General features: G+C 38.3%; 1 protein-coding gene across 1 annotated transcript in view; it reads right to left on the minus strand.

Moving 5' to 3' along the window:
- Positions 1-4,557: 4,557 nt before the first annotated feature.
- Positions 4,558-22,031, minus strand: part of nphp4 (nephronophthisis 4) — a 169,812-nt gene continuing 152,338 nt past the window's right edge. The window contains exons 23-29 of the mRNA XM_088007009.1: positions 19,482-19,638; positions 18,997-19,073; positions 18,683-18,768; positions 16,912-17,083; positions 12,046-12,225; positions 10,645-10,788; positions 4,558-6,574 (exon numbers count right to left, since the gene is read on the minus strand). Coding sequence (XP_087863135.1) covers positions 6,434-6,574; positions 10,645-10,788; positions 12,046-12,225; positions 16,912-17,083; positions 18,683-18,768; positions 18,997-19,073; positions 19,482-19,638 — 957 coding nt within the window. The 3' untranslated portion in view covers positions 4,558-6,433. The remainder of the gene's footprint in view (positions 6,575-10,644; positions 10,789-12,045; positions 12,226-16,911; positions 17,084-18,682; positions 18,769-18,996; positions 19,074-19,481; positions 19,639-22,031) is intronic.

Raw genomic sequence — 22,031 nt, forward strand, 5'->3', positions numbered from 1 at the left:
ACAAACAAAGCCTAAAAGCCGTTTAAAAATCTTCTGTAAGATTTTTTTTTTCCACACAAATTTAATGGACTTTTTTTTTTTATAAATGAATCAGTTTCTGTTAAATCTTTGCATTAATTTCAAATTACATGCCAATAGTATAGTATCAAATTCTGAATGCAGAGTCTAAAACTGGAAATTGCATTGCAAAGCCATGAAATGTTACAAAGAACTATTGATCTAGTTTCTAGTGAAAATGTCTTGGTGTACTTGAAATAAGACAAAACTTACACACAAGCAACTTTTCAGCAACACGTAGGAGCTGGTTTTAAGTAAATAATTCCTTAACGTTGGTGAAAAAGTGTTTCACTAATAAGACATTTTTCCCCCATGTTAAAAGAAATGGATTGAATTTGGGAGAAAATATGTTGTCCAGTAGGAGCTCTAACAATTCAGACTCCCTGATGTTAAAACTGCAAAAACTCAGTTACTGTTGATCTCTTATGTTTCAACTCCCAAAAAGTAATATTACAAAGAGCATATTTTCATCTCAGAAGTATCTAATGAATCTAATTCTTTCTACCAGTTTCAGACTTACTGCCGCAGCAGTGCACCAAACTGTGTCTGAACTCCTGCATAGATGTACGGAGACGTGCATATTTAAACCTCTGCAGCCAAAATACGCTTCGTCTTTAAAACCTCATCATTATGCACTTTGCATAATTGTGTCAGTCATAAAATCTTTAAAGGAGTGCTGGCCCCCACAGTTATATTGGTTTATCATAACATGGGCCACATTTTATGGCCACATGAATTATGTTTTCCAGCATCCAAAGCAATCAGCTGGTAATAGATGTTTTTACTCTCCAACAGAACTATGGCCTTAAAGGCTGAAGGGGGGGAGGGGATCAATCTTTCTGCCACAGCTTTCGGTCCTACTCACCTCCTTCAACCTTTCCTTTTTCAACTTGAGTTAATTTGCACTTTCAGATTAGTCTTAGTTTGTAACCTTGATCAAAGTTAGTCAGAGAGGAAGAAGGAAGGGTTAGAAATGTCATTGATTTTTACATTTCAGTTTCACTCTGTGGAGCGGTTAATGCGATCGGACATGGCTTTCATGTTTTGTTACAGATGTGTTCAAACCCAGGAAGAACTTTAGTGCCGTACCATCTCCTTCCTCTATTTACTGGGTAAATAATCATCAGCTCTCCAATGCAAATATAACGATGATTCATCGTTCATAAAATTACCTCTAGGACATTTTTGAGGTTGGAGTTCTTTTACAGCGTTCCTAAGAATATTTTCTTGATTGAAGACAATCAATCCTTTCATGTCCTTGCATTGGAATTTTACTCTGAACACAAGGATGAAATCCACTACTTTAGGTCATTCCTTCGTTGTGGAGTGAGAATAGAAATATAGAAATGTAAATTATTACCACAATTTCAATAGGACATCGACGCACCCTGAGGAGCAGTTTTAATGGTTTTCACGTAATGGAGACCTCTAATGTCTGCAGAGACGGACCCCTGAACCCACTGGGCAGTGAGCAGCCTGCCCACAAATGCACTGTGTGAAGAAAATTCATTTTCCACTGCCCTCCATGAGACCCACTGCGCTGTTGCAGCAGGAGGAGCTGCAGCAGCAGCAGCAGCCCCCCAGTGCCCCCCGAAAAAAGTTCAGCCAAAAGCATCAGCTTCCATCTAATGGTGCTTAAAGTTTGCTGCTTACTGTGCCAGCGTCAATATGTATGACTGGCACTGATGTATCGGGCGTCATGATTGTACTGGAATGTAAATCCCTCCCAGTTGTTGTAGAGTACCGGTACTCGGCTGTGAACGACCGCTTTGTATTTTCAGTGTGGCGTTTGCTCCGCTGCAGCAGCAAACCCTCAACCAGCTCAATGAGCTGTCAGCTTCACTGATGCATCAGATGTAGGAGTTTCATTTGATACATCAAAGCAGAGAGCAAGCCAGATATTTTGCTTGACGTAGATGAAACATAAACGAAGGAGGTTGCTTAGAGGGACCAAACATCAGAGCAGCATGAAATAATGCAGTGGAACCACAAAAAAGACCACAGCATGACATACCGGTTGAGTGAATTTACTGTATTAGCTCTGAAAATGTATCTGCAGCAGAGAAAAAATTGATTAAAATACCTCATCTGGGATTCCTGATTAAATTCAGTGGGTTACCTTGACGTGCCCTGTTCCTCAGCTGGACATTGTTTTGTAGGTGATAAAGGTTACAGATGTTAAAACAGCAAAACCAAACACACAAAGCATAGACAGTGAAAACAGATATGTTGTTTTTTTTATTCACTTCATTAGTATGAAAATACAAAGTAAACATGCAATATAAGTCATTACAAAGTCTGCGGTCAATAATCCAAACATCATTTTACATCAGGTGCAGTTTATGGTAGTCCCCCCACCCTCCACACACACACACACACACACACACACACTCTTTCTGCTAGGGAAGAATATGATTTTAAAAATCTAACAATTAAATTGTTTTGTAATGTGGTAAAATATGGACATTTAGGGTCACTAGGTTTCATGATTTGCAAATACCTAAAGCATTTCATAAACGAGCCAAAAAGTTAAATCAAGGGGAAGAAACTGGAGCAAAAATCACTCATCTAAGCAGCATTATGCTGAATTTATTTTCATAAAAATAAAACCTGCAATTAGGGTGATAAATGTCACTGAAGTGATTTCTTGATTCTGTGGTTTTAGCAGAAATAAATATGTTGTGAATCAAAGGTAAATTAATGATTTAATAGGATTAAAACATTTTTCAACTGGAGCAAAGTCAGCTTTTTTAATCTAATAAGTAAAAAAATGAAAACTTTTGCATTTTGTATTTACTCAGATGATCTTTATTTGATATAAAAATTTGATTTGACAATCTGTGTGAAAAAAGTATGAAAAAGAAAAAATATAACATTTTGTACAAAACGAGAATCACCAGAGGCATGAAGTGCACACCTTGTCCTAGGTTAAAAAAACAAAACAAAACAAAAAAAACAACAACCTTGTATTCATGGAGGAAACAAAATGAAGAGGTAAGAAGATTATTGCTTATATTTCTCTGTTGTGATAATATCAGAATAGAAATAATTCCTCCCTTTTTAATTTTTTACTGCCTCAGAGGAAAGATGGTTAGATAAGAAATGTGAATCTTCTGTGTGTGTGTGCGTGTGTGTGTGAATCTTCTGTGTGTGTGTGTGTGTGTGTGTGCGTGTGTGTGCGTGTGTGTGCGTGTGTGTGTGTAAGGCTGCCATCTACTGAGATCAATTTTGATGCTAAATAAAGTGACAGGAACAACGGCGCTGCCTCATCCAGATCAGTCGTGGCTGATAGAGAGGATCCTGCTGAGACGGGTAACAAGGTAAATGAATTGCAGTTTATTAACAGCTCCTTCTCACACTTCATCGGAGCTGTGAATGTTCCTTCAAACTTGTCAGTGACAAAAATGTCAGAACTCCTTACGAGCTGCGATGTGTCCTTCAAGTTTCAAGTGTTCCACAGCAGCATTAATAAAGCCTCCTCTCAGCCGCGTCGACAATCCAAACCAGCGGCGTACTGTACACGAGGAGGAGGGCTGGTTGCTAGGTTGCATATTCCTTCAGTTGCGAAGCGCTGTGATACACTGAGATGCTGCTGTGTGAGATGTGTACCCACTCGCGAGGCTCCAGTAGGGCACCGCCGCATACAAAAAAGATGATCGTAAACACTGACTGCGACATGTAGTCGTGGATTTCCTCTAATCAGCCCCCGACATCGGGAAGCAAATACAAAGGCAGGCTCTCCGACGGACAGCTGGACAGGTCCCGTCTAACCGCCCTAACAAGGTGAGCAGACGATGAGAGCTGTTGTGGTGGATGTCAGCGCTTCTTCAGGAGGAACCGACAACAACTGGACTGGCACCGCTAATAAGGTGTCAGAACAACTCTGCCCTTCGCTGGGAGAACAACCGTTCGGCTCCCACTCAGGACCGCTGCAAAGTCCACATGTTCCAACCACAACAGGGAAGAGCTTCGCACAAGGCAGAGTGCAGCCTGGACATAACAACATCACATTCCCCCATCAAGAGATGCTGTGGGTTACTCAACCGAGATGGGAAGAGGGGGGAGCTGAAAATGTCCTGTACACAGAAGCAGTGGAACAAGACTTACAATATGATCATTTGACAGTCCTTTGTCAGACAGAACTTCAGTTTCAGTGATGCAGATGTTATGAACAGTATCCATCAGGCAGAAACACAAACCTCCCCCCCACCGCCCATTCCTTTTCCACTTAGCGATTTCGCCATGTAGAAGACTTACACACACCTGTGTTCTGTAAGGCAGATGACGCTGTTGAGTAAAATTAAACGCAGAGGTTTGCCATTTTCACAGTAGTGAAATGTAAACACCTGTGTTCTACATGTCTGTGGTTTGGAACATTCTGGGTTAGGAGAAGATGGCAGCCTTTTGGAAATCTCAAGAGCTAAACTGTAAAAATGAGACAAACATCTGGCTCTCAGTTTATGAAATGTACAGAAAGATGGACTCAATTATTCAGACACATTTTTTTCCATTTGATGAATGTTTAATAAATGACTGCTGAATCTGTTGGAGATTTTGTGTACTTTAGGTTAAACGTATGTCGTTTCAAAACCTGCCAAAAACAGGTTTTGAAGTCATGTACTGATATTTGATGAGGCGTCAAACTCATTTTCTTGTTAAGCCATATCAAGATCATTAATGTTCTCAAAGGGCTGGTTGTGTCAGAATGTACCAACAAAACCCCAAAATACACTTAAAATATTAATAAATTGCTGTCTGCATTCGATAAATACTTCTTAAAATTAAACATTTTTTAACGTCTTTGTAATTGATGTAATTTGGTAACACACTTAATAAAAACGTTTGTCATCACTGATAGAATAATATTGAAGTACACAACTGTTATGTTGAAGGGTCCATCTATGTGAGCCTCTAGAGGTTTTGAGTTTTATTACATTTGTCCAAGAATATGACTAAGAGAAAGTGTATTTTTTTTTTTTTGCATGCATCTTAAAGGAAGCTGATTTAATTTACACATATTGTTGTTGAGAAGCACAACGTTTGGGGTTATGCAAGAAGCGATTGGCGTCAGGAACGTCGTGAACAGGGGCAGTAAATAACCTGCACATAAAGTGTCAAGACTTTACATGAAGATCAGCACAACTGGCCAGAACGTTGTGAACATTGCGACAGGATGTTCCAAAGTGTAGACGACAAAGTAAACAAAACTTTATCTGCCTATTTTCACGTTGACTCGAAACATCTAAAGACAATAAGGCATCCATACGATGAACCCGGCTTAGTGACCGTCTTTGTTTTATTTGTCTCTGCTGCTGTGCTGAGGCTTATTTTGCAGCCTGCATTCTAATGAGACTGAAAGCGAGCAGGGGAGGGAGAGCGTGGGGGGCGGCGGCGGTAGCGGGTGAGGAGGAGGAATTGTGTAACTCTGAGTTATATAACACAATATGCATGGCCTTCTCTTTCTCTGTCTCCCAGCTCCTCAAACAGGGAAACACAGAGCGCAGCAAGCAGCGGGAGAGCGTGGAGGGCTTAAAAGGGTGCTTGTGTTAATGAGGGCGCTGTGTAGAGATGTGCGCCTTGCTAAATAAAATCATACCTCATTACAGCGGGGTTTCTAATAACACCAGCGATGAGAATAAGTTGTTTAAAAAAGTGGGGAGACGTGAAGGTCGAAGCGCCAGCTTGTCCTAGATGAAAACCCAACCGTCAAGTGGCATTCAAGTGGGCTCACTGGGTAATTGGAGCGAATGAAATGTTACTGCTTTCGCCCTGATGTTGCATTCGGCTGGTTTGAACTGTCAAACATTTGCCGGACATGTCCGTGGATGGGAACTGGGAATCGGCCTCAACCGCTACAGGAAACTGTGAGCGTGGTGCTGTCTGGGTTTATGATAGGGTTAATCTTTTGCTGTTTTTGAAACAAACTAATTGAGTCAACGGTTTACATTTATTATTTACAAAGTACAAAACTGCAACAGATAATTAGGGCTATGCTAAGAAAATAAAAATAAAATGACAAGAATAAAGTCATGATATTACGTGAATAAAGTTGTACAAGGATAAAGCAAAAATGTTGAAATAAAGGTTAAATAACAAGTAGGTAAAATTATGAATATTCTCATATTAGTACAACTTTCTTATTGTATTAATTCTACTTTATTCTCATAATATTATGCCTTGTACGAGTTTACTCTCGTAATATTCTAATTTTATTCTTGTAATTTTATTTCATTTTTTCATTTTGTATTATTAGTACGGCCGCAATTGTACAAAATCACACAAGTAATACAAAAAAAATGCATCAACAAATGTTTTATAAAACTAGACCGAGTGATAAAATATTACTCAAATACAAGCAGCATTTTCAGACCGATGCTCAAGAATAGTTGACTTTGACGCAGAACGTTTCCTCGGTTTTCTCCTCGGAGTTGTTGACGTAAACCAGGATCTCTGCAGAGCCCGAACTCTGGCTGGGAGCGAATCGCAATCCGATCGTGTAACTCTCTCCACCGCCAATCTGAACACAGTGAACAAAACAAATGCATCCCCTTTACTGTCCGGTTCTTTTTTTTGTTTTAAACAACATAAGCTCTGTATCAGTAAGTCTGTATGCAATCACATTCCATAAAATATGATTGCAGATAAGGCAAGTTGGTCAGATTAAAAGTACCTTTCGAAGATAACAACCTTTAAGCAGATATTAAATATATTTTTCCATTTACTCACATTTCTGTAATATAAAATGCATTTTTATTGGTTTAATATTCTAATTTTACATGTCATGTTTTTTGTAAGTGGAAAATCATAATTAAACACTAATGGCTTCCAAAAACCCATCTGGGTCTGATTCGTCTATGTAATGTTTCACTTAGTGATAAAGTTCCTGAAATAAGTGGGCTTGCCAGCAATATGCTGATTTATCGAATGGGTCAGTATATGTTGATGTCCTGAATCAATTTGAATCATCAGATCAGATTCAGTGTACTTCACCCTTTATCATCGCTTAACTGGAACTGAATTCAAATGTGTTACAACTCAAACAATAAACAAGTCATATCTGTTAAGCTCTTCAGCAAAAACCGAACCGTATGTGTCGAGTCAGACAGATCCTCAGAAACAAATGAAAAAGTGATGGCCTTGTTAGGTGAAGCGCTCTCAGAAGGCTGTAGCTGCTTTCGTAACAAAGCTAATCGCATGTTGGAATGGCGTACTAAAGTTATCCTCTGCAAACACCAGCTGAGACGCCCGTCACTGACAGGTAGAGAACCTGCAGCATTTATAAACGCCGGTGAGCAAAACGCAACAGTGATAAAACGTAGTGTTATGCCACTGCACTTTAAAGCTACTGAGGCTTTGTGCGTACATGTTATATTGATTTTATTAAAGTTTAACTGTCAGATTAGGACTCCGTATCGCAAAAAGCCAAGATGACTTGGATCAGGAGAAAAGAAATAAATAAATAAAAAAAAGGTGTCCACAAAAAGCACATGGGTTATCTGCATGGGACATTTATACAGAAATTACTTGGAGGTTGTGTTTGCACAGTGTGTATAGTTTTGACACAGCATGAAGAGAAAAGCCACAATAAATTGAGACTTGTGAACCCAAAAAAAAAAAAAAACTGTTCAACTGAGTTTCTTAAATCCTAACAATATAATATTAATGCTGGATGTACAGTGTGTAAACTTCAAACCAGAATTGTGTATGTACAGTTTGCTGATTTTTTATTTTTGCCTTAGAAGAAAAGCTTGTAAATGAGCACACTGGTTTAGCTTGGGATTTCTCTTTATAATGAGGCATTCCAATTGGTTTCATACAGCTCTGTTTATATTATTACAGAGGTCTGTTCCAGTATATCTGTGTTCGATAAAGACAGAAGCTTTGAGCTCGATGCCATGAATCTGTGGCTGTGAATTTACCAACGCTGTGAAGCAAATAAGACCCAGAGAGCCCAATAAGGAAAAACTGGCCAGAATATACAGGCTGCATGTTATATACTGAGCTGAGACCATCCTCTTGAATGAAATAGTAACACACACAAAAAAAAAATCAGTTTATATAAAAGGTCGGGATAAGGTTTAAAATTTGTTAAATGGGACACGATGCTGCACAGACGCAGCTTTATGTACATTAAATTAACAGTTTCTATTACAAAAAACAGCTGAACTGCTTTTTCCAACAGCTTTCCAATTTAATTTCACGAACAACGTCTGAAAGGAGAGAAAGAAGTATCGCTCCTCTGTTGTTGTAACTCCCTGACACTGCCGTCCTCACCTCTTTTTGTATAAATTACCAGTTTTGTCCACACAGCCTGCAATTTTCATTGTTCTCACTAATTAAAGAGAGAAAGTGCTGATGTTTTTGTTGTCGGGGCTCATAGCCCACAAGGTCATAAATTAATCTTTTTGTTTATATTCTCACGGTATTTCTATCAGCCATTATCCGTTTTTCGTTTACATAACATCGGGGGGGGAAATAAAAATAATCAAAATGTGAAATTTACAGAGCAATTACTTTCCTTAAACCTTTATGTGATTTACCGTTTTTCTGAAGCTGTTATATAAAACAGAAAAGACAACCTTCTCGCTTGCTTGAGGCAACAGGGACAGCAGATCCTTCATGAGACACCTGGAGATTCACCAGGAAGGTGGGAAAAACAGAGGCTGCTTTTCACTCTGCCCACCTCATTTATAATGATGCACCGTCTTCGGGCCAAACACAGCAAGGCTCCTTCAATGTTTATGTGCAAACTGGCTCCTATTGCGTCTCACATATTGTGTTTGTCTCGCTTGTTTTGCTATTTTGTCAAACCTAAGCAAATGATAAGGAAATGACGGCAGCAACCTAAATGTGTTTTTTTTTTTTTTTTATTTCGATGAGGGAATAAATCAGCAGGAGAGGCTGCAGCCGACCACACGACAACAAAGCAACGTAAAGAACTGCTTTGTACTATTCCCCTCCATCTGATCTGAAAACAAACAAGCGCAACACTCGTCGCAGCTGAGGCCCAAAAAACAAATGTGTTGAAATCAATGCAATCTTATTCACTGCCAAAGACAAATGTACACATCGGCAAGACTCTCTGAGATTAATGGTATTCCTTTTAAAGATGTGTGACAAGTATAAGGGTGTCTACTACTAATATTCATACAATATTTTATACTTCACATTTGAAGTAGACCAGAGCATTTAAAAATATACTTTGATGTGAAATGTCACTCTACAAAATGAAAACGATATCACATCATTCAAGTCGTACAGATGTAAGATGATCTTCATATCAACATGGCTACACATATTTTAAAAGTTTGAATCAATTGAAACAGGAAGAAGACCGAAGAGTGAGGGGAAAAGATGATACAACAGTTTCACAACAAGGATAAACAACCATTAGATAAAGCATAAATGCCTATTGGTTGTTTTGGGAATGAACACAGAAAATTTGTTCCTGTCCTCCAGTACAAACGTAGACCTATGCTGGTGGCTAATTTCTACTTTAACTGGAACAAAAGATAAAAAATTCGCCATACTATTTATTAGCTATGGGGAATAATCTTGTGATACTATGAGCATTCTGCACTTTTGAAGCAACTGAGAACCTTATCAATGTTTCAAATAAAAGTATTGTTGCCTGTTGCTTTAAACCAAGAAAAAGTGTTATTATTCTGCCTATAAAACCAAAATAAGTACCCAACAAAATGAATAGAAGTGGTTTATCAAAGACAAAATGAACCTTCGTTCAAAGCCATCTCAATGATCAGATCTAAGTCCTGTTAAAAAAAAAATCTGTGGTAAGCTAAAGATAGAGATGTCGTCTTCTCGAGGACCCAGGACACTGGATTAACTTTTCTGTCCTTTTAAAAAGAATAAAACTGTTGAAATTCCAAAAAGTGCGGCACTGGAGAACTAGAGAAAACTATTAGGTTTTATAATGAATTTCCCCCTCCTACCTAAATCAATATACTCAAACCAAAGCTTGGATTCCTTATTTTACCAGCAGCGATATTACCACTTCTGCAAGAAAAGATTCATTTATTTTAAGGCTGATTACACATCTTTCCCAGGGTGTCAATAGGTGTGGGGGCTGCTGTTTTATTTATTAGCAGTGAATGTTAAAGAATTATTCGTTTATGAATAATCAATATGTTGGCTAGACCTTTCTCCAGGTTTTAACAAGATTAGTTTTGTGCAGATAGATAAAATACAATCAGCAGTGTTGAATGAGAGCCGGGTTGTGAGTAAAAAGGTGATTCCAGTTCGAGGCTCCAATAAACCGTCACTTTTAGCTCTTCTACGGCTCAGACTCGCCTCTGTTACAGTTTATATTAATCAAGAGTTTGTCACAAATTGTAATGACTCGACGTCTGGTGGGGAAAAAAGGATTGATGTTTCACTTTCTGCGCACGCATGTCACGGATCATCATCAACACAGAAATTATTCACACCGTGTTAACAAGATTAATCCTATAATCTAGAGAAACCATCTGTGGAGGACACCTGATGAGCTTTGGTCAAGGCGTTAATCAAAGTATTGATTTGAGTCTTAATGAAGCGGAGAGAACTGTAATGCCTCCTGCCTTATCTCACCTGGAACTTATCCTCTCTGAACTGGAGCAGGTCGGGATGGTCGGAGCGGAGCAGGAACGTCTGTGTGCTGGTGTAAGGGTTGGTGTAGGTAATTTTTCTGGAGCTGCCACGCCCATTACCAGCTGGGACGGACACTTCGAATGCCTGCACACACCCACACGCAAACGGTTTATGGCGCACTTGCTTGTCACCGACTTGTTTTGCAAAGTATGGTTAGCTATAGTGTCAAAAAATAAAAATAAAACACAAGGAACAGCAGTAACCCCTGGAAAAATGTGAACTGCACAAGAAATAGTTTGAGTTCCTAAATGTACATTTGAAATTACGAAGAAAGAGCAACGATCAAAAGTCACAACATGGTTCACGGGTTACAAATAAATCTGGAAATGACTTTTTGGCATTAATTTAATATCTGAGAAAATAGGAAAGAAAACTAACACAGCATATCTGAAGGTTGCACCAAATCAAACTTAAGATTTTAAAATAAAATGCTATCTTGAATTCTATTAAATTAAAACTGCAGCTATGAGGGATGGTTGGGGGAACTTGCTGCATTACAATCAACTGCAGGAAAAACTCTGAATCTGGCTTTCTGCTTCTCACAGCGCATATCGCTCTTCACAGCCACAGTTCCAGCGGAAAAGTTTTTCTACTCAGCCTCGCCTGTGTTGGCAGCAGAAGTTGGTCATTGACAAAAAAGAACATCATCCAGCCAGCTGCCGATAAATTTTCACATATTCATAATAGACATAAAAAAAGTAAAAAAAAAAAAAAAAAAAAAAAAATAGCTTGCAAGCTATATTAGCTATATTAGCAGATTGGTGGCTTCCACTGCCTTGAGTCTCAGAATGCAATGAAGATGTTTGCATTATGATTATGATTAACAAGTTAAAGACCAACTAAGATTTTTTTTAATGAATTTAAGACATTTTAAGACCTTTATTTTAGACACTAATTTAAGACATTTTAAGGATGCGCAGACAACCTGTGCTGTAGGTAGTCAGTAATCAGTGGTGTCAAAGTAAATGGATGACAATGTTGAAAACATATATGGAATATAAAATTAAGATAATTAAATGCAAACAAAACTTACACTGGAATAGAAGCAAAGAGGGGTGAGAGAGAAGCCCATCCCCCCGCTGCATAGCAGCCAGGCTTTTAAAAAATTTACACAGTTAGAAAATGCTATAACTGTGTAGATCCATTACACATAGAGTGAAGCACATTATTTCAAGCCTTTATTTCTTGTAATTTTGAATTTTTTTGTTTATCTTTAGCTGCCACATTTGACCAACAACAATTTCGGTCCTCAACATTTCTCAAAACTTTTATATAAAAGAAAAAAAGAAAATCTAGACACAGAATTTCTTTTCAGAGAAGTTCAGAGAACGATCCTCTCACCTTTGACAGGACAGGACGGTGGACACGGAGACACAGGAGCCAGGCGGCCACCAGCCTTTTCTGATCCATGTCCACAGCGTTCACATACAGGAAGCGGCTGCCAGCCTGCCATGGCTGAACCCTCAGCTGGAGCTCCTGCACAGCGGCGGGAGGCAAAACAAACACACCGGCCGGGTCCACCTGCAGAGGAGGTGAGGGCGGGAAAGGTTGATTGGACCTGGCAGCAAGGTGATGAGATGCTGGTGATTAGGTTATGAGAACGGCGACAACACAATGAAGGCAAGCAGAGCCATTGAACAAGTGGCAGAAAGAGCGTGACAGGACAAAGACGAAGGGGTGGAAAGGGACGGGGCTAATAAGACGGGGAGTTTAAAAGAGTCAGAGAGAAATAAAGAAGGTGTCCTGTTTACTGAGAGTGGGCCAGAGAAAAGTAAGATGTGGTGAAAAAGGTAAAGAGAAGGGAACAGACAATGAATCCAGAGACAGCAGAGGAGGAAAAAGTGACATACACAAGGATGCGAGATTGAGCTCTACTGTGCAGCTGTTTTTCAATCTGCTCAGAGAAAAGCAAAGCTATTCTCTGAAGCTGAGCTTTATCCTGTTTTGTAAGACTCCTTCAGTGCATTCCTCAGTCAGCCAAACCTGCTGAGAGCCAGATCAAAGCTGCCACTGATGCATACGGTGAACTCTTTGAAAAATACATCTGTCACTTTCTCAGACGGTACCCTATTTCTACAGGGTAAACATGTTTGGGTCGCACAGTGAAGCGCGCAGGAGAACCGTGACAGTCCGTCATCCCCTTCTTTGAATATGGGTGAGTATTATGAAATAACTCTGACTGAGAAGCACTGTCTGGCTGCTCCAGCTATCAGATATGAAGAAGAAAACATCTATTGAAAATAAAGGGCAATATGCTGTGCACAGAGCACAATTCCATGTGTTCAGATAACAAAGTCTTTTTTTTTTCTTTTAGATCTGACATCATTGCAAAATGCAGACAAACCTAAATTGAAATGACACGCTGTCAGTGCACACTTCAGTCTCGTTAATGACTTGAATCTGAACCGAGGGGCTATTGCAAAGGAGACCGCTGTTATTCCTACGCTCCATGCTGCTTTATGCTGCTCGAACAACAATTAGCAGAAAATAATTTTTGGATGTGCACTAGGAACAAAAAAAAAAAAAAAAAAAAAAAAAAAAAAATCCCTTGCAGCTTCTCATTTGATATGTAAGGTTTCAGCTGGCTTTGCCCAATCAACACAGAGGCACAGACAGCAAACATAAAGAGGAATGATATCCAGAAATTAGAGGTCCTGTGACATTTTCAGATTTTGTTTTTTAGCAATGCATCTAAGTGTTAAGAACTCATAATAACTGAAATGTTGGTCCAGTGGTGCTTGTGTGCAAAATGTTCTTTGGATAACATGCAGTGACAGAATAGCTTATGAGAGCAGGTGGCAGGAGGGACACAACACTTTGTTCTCCAAGGTAAACTGTCGCAAATCACAGTTTATATAATTAAATGCAGTCCCATAATTTTGGGTCCAATGTTTATATAACCTCATATTTGGATCCAGTGCAAACCGAGTTTGCACTGGATCCAATTGAAAAAAAATGTAAAACAACTCTCCAGCAGAGGTCTTTTTCTGTGTATGTTTTAGTGACTGTGTTTTCCACTTTTCCTAATTACTGTTGAGTCAAGTACATTTAGTTTATTGCAACTTGAAATCAAGTTGAACTGAACTCAACTTTTGCTAAAAGTTGTTTTCTATCACCAAGGTCTCCCATCGACCAGTGGCTGTCGTGCTTTCTGTGGGAGTAGTAGTAAAAAGAGACTTACTTAATTATTTTTGACTTTAGATTCTGTTATAATGGTAGAAACAGTTAATATCTTGCTGGCAGTAGAATTCACAATTATCCAGATCCCAATGATTGCTACAAAATGGAGGTAGAAGGTCGTAGGCCAACAGTTTTCAACACAAAGAATGGAAGATGTACAGAAAAATATTGAAAAGTAAGTCAATGTGAAAATCAAGAAAAAAACAAACAAAACAAAACGCTGTAATGCTATTGTAATACTGTCTGAAACGATTTGCATTTTCTCCACCAGAGAAAATCACACGTTTCACAAAGGAAGACCATTGGTGGCACATAGCCTCCTACTTCTATTTTCCATGTAGATAATTACCAGCTTCTCTGTAAATGACTGCCCAATGCAAATGTAGTGACAGCTTAAAGATATGTAAAATAGTGTTTGTACAAACTACTGTGATGTTTTTAAGATTAGAGTTGTTTTAGGCCACAGCTTCCGTCTTTGCCCCTCTCAGACTTGCTAATACAGTATCTATAAAAAAGTTCTCATTCTCTTGGATGTTTTACCCTTGTGTTGCTTTTAGAAATCAGTCACAATCAACAAAATGTGGCTTTTTGGGAAAAAAATGACAGAAGAACCCTTTGCAACTGCTACATAGAAATGGTTTGAAAACAACAAGACGGAGGTTCTGGAGTGGCCCAGTCAAAGCCCCGACCTCAAAATAACAGATAATTTGTGGCAGTGCTTGATATGTTGCAGCCTGATAGCTTGAACAGTTTTGCAAAGAAAAATTGAGTAAACCAGGATCAGCATCAGTAAATCAGCATCCAGGTGAGTACTGACTTGAAGGGTGTGAATATCTGTTATTTTATGTTAAATGTCTTTTTAATTGTTACTTCTGTATAAATCAGTTTTTACTTTTATATTAAAAAAATCAAATTTTGTCACTCATGAACAGTTTGCAAATGCAACAAAAAGGGTAAAGTATCCAAGAATTACGTGTAGTTTTTATAGAAACTATAGCTTTAGCCTCCAACTATTCTCAGTTTACAAATAAAAATGCCATGAAAATTATCTGCTGCAGGTGCGACTGTAACTTTACAACTTTTTAACAGCAGTTCACTTCAGGAATGATCTACTATCCTGTTAAGATGGCGTATTGAATTGCTGCAACTGCAGACTCTAATCCTTCCTTGTCATCTTTTTCAACATGCATTGTGTGAAATAATTTTACACTGATAGTGTAGAAATTGATTCAGCTACTTATCTTGCCCAACAATTATTGAATAAAAATGCTGAACTGAGCGCATTAACTTCAGCAAGTGAGCATATTATTTTCTAACTATTTTAGGATTCAAGTTGTGTTGTGAGGTACAAAATACTGACAAATTAGTTCACTTCATTTCATTAGTCATTTAATCTAATGACTAAATGAAATGTCATTAGACAAAACATTTGCTTTATTTTCTTTAAAGAAATATCATTGAACAGAGCAAAATCATTCTCCAAAATGGAAAATTCTATTTCTAGTGGTTTTAAATGAATGCGCTTTGGATAGTTTGTCCAAAAAGTCACATCCTAAGCTAATTAGATGACTCCTAAATTAGACCCGAGGGAACAAAAAACCTATTCGACAAGTAATTGGCACATGGCAAAGCCAGAGCAACAAACCTTCTCCAGACAGGATGATGCAGCCAATAATGGCAGGAGCAACATGAGTACCCAATAATTGAGCTGTTGCCATCCATTGGAGCAGAGAGGGAGATATTATGTATCCACCAGATCGCCAATTGGCAACAAAACATGACGGAGACACACATCAAGGTTAGAAAGCTCACGGAAAATTTGGATACTGAATAGAGCCCTGATGATACACAAGACAAGAGATGGGGACAATCCGCTCAAATATCTGTATGAGATAAGATGCAGACATCGTCATTCTTGGACCAGATATCAGGCTGAAGTCGCTGATCCAGACATGGCTGGCTTTTACCCAATATGTTTTAAAATATCTCCTTCTTTGGAGTTATTTTAAAGTCAAAGGCAGATTTTTGTTATTTAGTCCTTGTAAAAAAATGTATAGTAGCAAATGTGTAAGTGTGACAGTAAGAATCTCAGTTAAACAGCAACAGCAAACCCCAAAACATTTTATTGTTTTGAATGTTTAACTTCTGTCTGCCACGTAAGGCTTGGACATGTCAGGGGAATGTTGACACAAGGTAGAAACATTTACAGTTCAAAACAATATGTAGATGCTGGAGATGCTAATGGTGCTAATGTCTAATCAGAGCTGTTAAAAACAGCCTAAAACATTTCACCATCAAATTTCAGGGCTTTCTTGGACTAAAATAAGAAACTACTGCTTTATTGAAATCATCATGCGTGACTTTTCTCAATCTTTCATGTACAAACACGAATACGCCTTTGCTCATGAATAATTAATGTTTGTTCATGGTAGAAAGGCTTGCTGTGGAGGGAGTTTATTGCTAGCTTTTACAGCTCTTCAGACCACTTTACAAACATTTACACACCAATAAAGTTAAAGATTTCAGAGTGCCAGTCTTTTTCACGCTGCAGTCATGCTCTGACTGCAGTCATTTGCGGTTTTACCAGCCTCCCCAGTTTCAGCCGTCTTTATACAGATTTAGCAGCTCTTTCATATGATGTTAGTATAAGCACAAAATGACCACTTTGGGGCCTATTATGTAAATATTAAAATGGGAAATAATAATACAACTGAATGCTGACAGTGATCATGTATTGTTTTTGTAATTAGTTGCAACACTAAGATAAGAACTACACTAAATATTGAATTAAAAACTCCTTTAGTCTGTTTAATATGCATTGAATGCGTCAAATCATAACAAAACACAAAACTGAGTATCAGAATCTCTATTTACGACTTTCCTAAACCTAATTTATTAATTTACTGTCACTTTAATTTAGTTTGGGTTAATAGAAGCCAAGTCACCCACAACATGCATTGTTATATCAGCTAAAATCAAGACACAAAATAAATTCACTTTACTCCTTTACAAATTAAAACAGTCTACCTCAATTTCTTTGGGGTGTGACAGGAAACATTTGATCTTGCGAACGGCCTGTTTGCCCCTCAGAACCAGTGACTGACAGGTTCTCTGGCCAGTCACGCAGCTGACGTCCACCCGCTCCAGAAAATGCACGTACACCTGCCAGATCTGAGAGGGCGCCGCCTTCCACTTGTCACTGTCAACAAAGACAAAAACAAGAAACACACACGGCCGAGAAAAATTAAGGCCCCCACGGAGATGCGGCAGGTGCAGCTTGAGGTTGGAAATCATAAGAGCTGATCAACAGCTCTGCGAGCATTTTAATAAGCACAAACATCATCGCCAATCAGAGCTGAGATAAAGGGAACAACGTCTCAGGAGCCGTAGCTGGATGTGAGAGTGGGAGGCAATGTAGTCACCTACTCGGTTCTGCTCAGCACTCGAGGAGCCTTTGGGGATATTTGCAATAGAAATAAGGCAGAGTGAGTTTTCAAGGGCTGGTGGAACATCAGTAACATTTGGAGCTGCTGATGAAATGAAGTGATATCTTCAGATGGCGAACAGATGCACACACAGAAGAGCATTTGGGGTTTTCCAGTCACACTTTCTTTTAATTGTTCCAAAGTCACACCACAGTGTTAACTACTGAAAGCAGTGGATAATAACTTTAATATTTGACGTCTTAGACGTGACATATATCGCGAATACTGTCGTTCTCCATTCAGCTATATGTACAGCTTTGATGGAAAATGAAAAGCACTTAGTTTAAGTAGTGGTTTAAAGTGTTTCAAGGGATTTATACTTATTGGCACTCTTTTCCCTCTTTTTCTCACAAAGTCACAGAGGCAGATGAGAAAGCTGGCATGAGAAGTGTGCACCTGCCATTAGGACCAACTCGGGGTTCAGTGTCTTACCCAAGGACACTTCTGCGCATGGAAAGGAAATGCTGGGGACTTTGCCACTAGCTTGCTTTACCAGCTGAGCCACTCTTATAGAGTGAAATAAAAACTGTCTGCAAGTTTGTGAACAACTGCTGGTAGCTCCTGTACAAAATGATGCCTCTACATTTAAAATGGCATCTACAGTCTGTATCATTGGTTACATCATTTTGGAAAAAATAGGATCTAATCTCTGAATGCCTTGCAATTGCATCCAGATGCCTTCAATTTGTAACAATGTATATTTCTTTAAATGTTTCTGTTGCATACAACATAAAATAGCACATAATTCTGAAGTGGTGAAAATGGAACACATAATATATTTCTTTAAATTAAGCTTTGAAAAAAAGGCCATGCAAGGACTAATTAGTTACTCCAAAATCGATTGCTTTCAGAAGACACTGAATGTGTGAACAGCAGAGAACGTCAGCTGTTCTCTGAAATCCTCAGAAGTTTATAAGGAAACATTAATAAATAAACAGCAAAGTGAGCAAAAAGGAACAGGTCAAGGAGAAATATATATTTAAAACCATTTCTTCCTTCTCAAACATCACAAGAAAAAAAATCTAATAATATACATCAAGGTGGCTTTCATGTGAGAAAATGCAAAAAAAAAAAGATGTTCAATACTTTTGCAAGACATTATATGTCTTATTGAGGTTCAGTGTAGAACAGATTATGGATTCTGTAATATCCATAATTCAGGTCCACTCTCTCAAAAAGAGGTGCCACTCGCTTAGAGAAAAAACTTGTTCAAGCCTATATCAACATTTCAATTAGTTAAAAATGGACAAGCCTTCAGGCTAAACTGTGTGTGTATTCACCGTATACAACCTCCCTGGGCAAACAATACATACGTGAAAACCATGACAAAGAACATCTTTATGTGTGGACTGGGACTCCCTGGTACTTTTAAGTACACATCCTGAGGCTCTCCAGGAACCTAAACAAGAACAGCAATTAAGAAAAATATGTTAAACAGGAGGTGTAAAATGACTAAGAAAGCAATGAAATGTATGTCTCCAGTATGGCGGTAGATAAAAACTCATGCCTGGGGAATTCCAAGAAAAGGCTTTCTACCTCTTTAATCACTAGTGTAGCAATCTGCAAAGGCTACTGTGGGTTACTTGTGGTCAGAACAGAAACATGCAGGAAAGTAATGATGTCTCACCAGCATCCTCGTCTGGCAGACGATATTAGGGTCACTGCAGTGCACAGAAATATCAGAGCAGGAATTTGGGTCTTCGGCTGGTTGACACACAAACAAGGAAAACAAAGAAAATGTTAATGCTTACAAGAAAAGGCCACAGTTAGATGGCGCATCTAATCATCATTTATAAGAACACGTCCCAAAAATTAGATTATCATCATGGACTTTTCAATCTTCTCATTTCCATCTCCTGCCTTGGTTCCCCAGGTACCGCTAAAATGCAAATTAAATTCCTCTGTGACTGAAATTAAAAAAACACATTTATCTCCTGTAGATATATATATATATATATATATATATATATATATATATATATATATATATATATATATATATATATATATATATATATATATATATATATATATAGTCAGTGCAGCACAAAGGAGCGTTGTGGCTTAGGGAAAGATCGATGACAGGAGGTTGTCTGAAAGAAGCCTAGCAACCTGTTGAGCCTTGCCACGCCGGCAGGCGGATGGCCTTTTTAAGGAAACAGAGTTCAGGGTGGTAAAGTCGGAAAGTCTGGTCCACAACGTGGGGCGTTGGCTCCACGTTGACCTGGCAGATGGCCATCGGCTTTCCATCGTCTGCTCTGAATGTAACCTGTGGAGAGAAGAGGTGGAATATCAGTGGGATGCACTGCAGGCTTGAAGTCAAATTGAATTTTCCTACATAAAACGACTAATGAAGGGCTGTTCTCTGTGGAAAAGAGGACGAGAGGTAATTCTAAATAAATCTTTCACGCAGATTGTGTGTAGACGTCTATCGCCAGTACTATCAATAAGCATGTGTAATAAACACAGCATAATGTTGAGGAAAATTTACAGCATTTCAATCACCTTGAATGTGTGCAAACCTGGCGAATCGCGTACAAAGAGTAGCGTGGATTTTCTACTAAATTCTTAAGTACGCCAAAGTCAATAACAAAAACTCTATAACTTATATTTTACTGTATGGTTGTGACTGCAAACCACAGCATTCACAGCACCACAAAACATAGTTCTTGACAAATGTTCCCATTTGAATCAGGCTTATTTTGGAAAGCACTTACTTTAAAAAGTGTGATCTATATCACTAATCTGCACACATCAACTGAATTTATTCACATTTTCGAATATATTAATAATTACTGATTTTCTCATAGAACAATGGAGAAAAAAGCAAAAATTAAATTTCCAATCATACTGTCAGGTTTTTTTAATTTACCATTAATAAACTTATTGTGACTACAATAAATTAAACCTTTCATAAGACATTGTTTCACAGTAAACAACAAACAATACAATAAATGCCCACCTCTACTGCACATGGACAAAATATATGCATACAATTGTTCGTATACATGGATTCAAGCACAATGCCTGTGAATATTTTAATCATTGTGGAATCAGCAGGTGGATGAGGGAATATCAGACTCCTCCCTCAATACAGCTCCATTTATATATACCTAAATAGATGTAAAATAATCTTTGCACGCTCAGTTCTCTCGGCTGCATGGCCAAATATCATGTGTTCTTGTGAAAACAGGGAAAACCGAGCAGGTCGTGAGTTGGACAGCATCAACCTTTCATTTTTTTTATGTGTCTTATCACACATCCGTTAAGGTTGTGCAGCACTTAAAAGGATGTTGCACACTATTCCAGAAAAACAATGCAGAAGTGGGGGATGTCTATGTTCATTCATAAAATCATTGTAAACTCGGATTTCATCAGGAAGCAGGTGGAACACCCTGAGAAGCTTATCCAGTTAAAACAGGAAATCCACTTGAAAGATTGAAAGTTCACTCACTTGAACGATATTATACAGTAAAAACAAGATAATGTCTTTCTTCACTTCTCGCCTGCTGAGTCGTCATCGGTTCCAAAACAAACTGCGGTTCACCAACCTGAAGGAATCCCCGCCTCCTTACACATGTGTACATTTATTTATTGGTAGATCAATACGAGTAAAAATTCACATAGAAAAACATTTTCATCCTGCAATGACGCTTTTAGTAATGTGAGCATGGTTGATGGCTCCACATACATACATGTGTACAGTGACTCTGCCATGCAACGCTGCAGGAAGAGGATGTGAGAAATGGACAAGAATTAGAGACAAATAGCTTCAGGTCCACCAGCTTGTTTAATTATGAGATCCTTAACCAAACTGGGCCTCAGATGTTCAGAAAAATTAATTCTCTAATTCCTTATTTTTATGAACTGGCATAAAAACTATACATATCACAACCATTTCCTAAGGAAGTCAACAAGCTGGGAATCTTTGCCACATGTGCTACAATAACACATTAAGAACAGTGTCAACTAGAATACCAATTAGTTGTGTCTAATTATTTAAATCTCCTATGATCATTGGAGAATGCTTTGAAGACTGTTGCATAAAGTAGCCAACAGCATGTGCATTAATCAGGATGTGTTTATGCTATAGTTTAATCATTTATATCATTATAAACGGTCTGTTTTATATCACAGACTGTTTGTAACAGGGTTCTCAGACTTTCTATCCAAAGGACCAAACTGGATTCCTGAAGTGAGAGCCAAAACAACTCGGATCAGCAAATCCTCTCTTTTAAACGTGTTTTCAACTTGTGAGATAGACAAACGGCACTTTGAGTTTGGAATTGTCAACTTAAAGAAAGTTTAACTTAACTTGGTCAACTTAATTATATTTCATGCCTGAATAAATAAAGTGTTTATTTCAAACAAAGTAGTCAACAAACGTACGCCCAAAACACTTAATTGTTTCATTATAGAAAGAAAAAAAAAAAAAACAAATCTATAAGGTTGCATTATTTCTTATGAGTACTACGAATACAACATTGTTTGAAGTTAAATTTGGGTAGAGACAAGAAGAAGAAAAACTGGGATGCGCTGCGTTTTCCCCCAGCACTCTAAACAGGCAAATAAAATTCATACCAAAGCAACCCTGAACAGTGTCAGGAACGTGTCTGATTCTTATGACTCAGCCACGGAGCTCAGTACAACACCTCTCCAGAG

This window comes from Poecilia mexicana, unplaced genomic scaffold, assembly GCF_051168715.1.
Source record: "Poecilia mexicana isolate PSO_F unplaced genomic scaffold, ASM5116871v1 scaffold_7, whole genome shotgun sequence".
Taxonomy (NCBI): domain Eukaryota; kingdom Metazoa; phylum Chordata; class Actinopteri; order Cyprinodontiformes; family Poeciliidae; genus Poecilia; species Poecilia mexicana.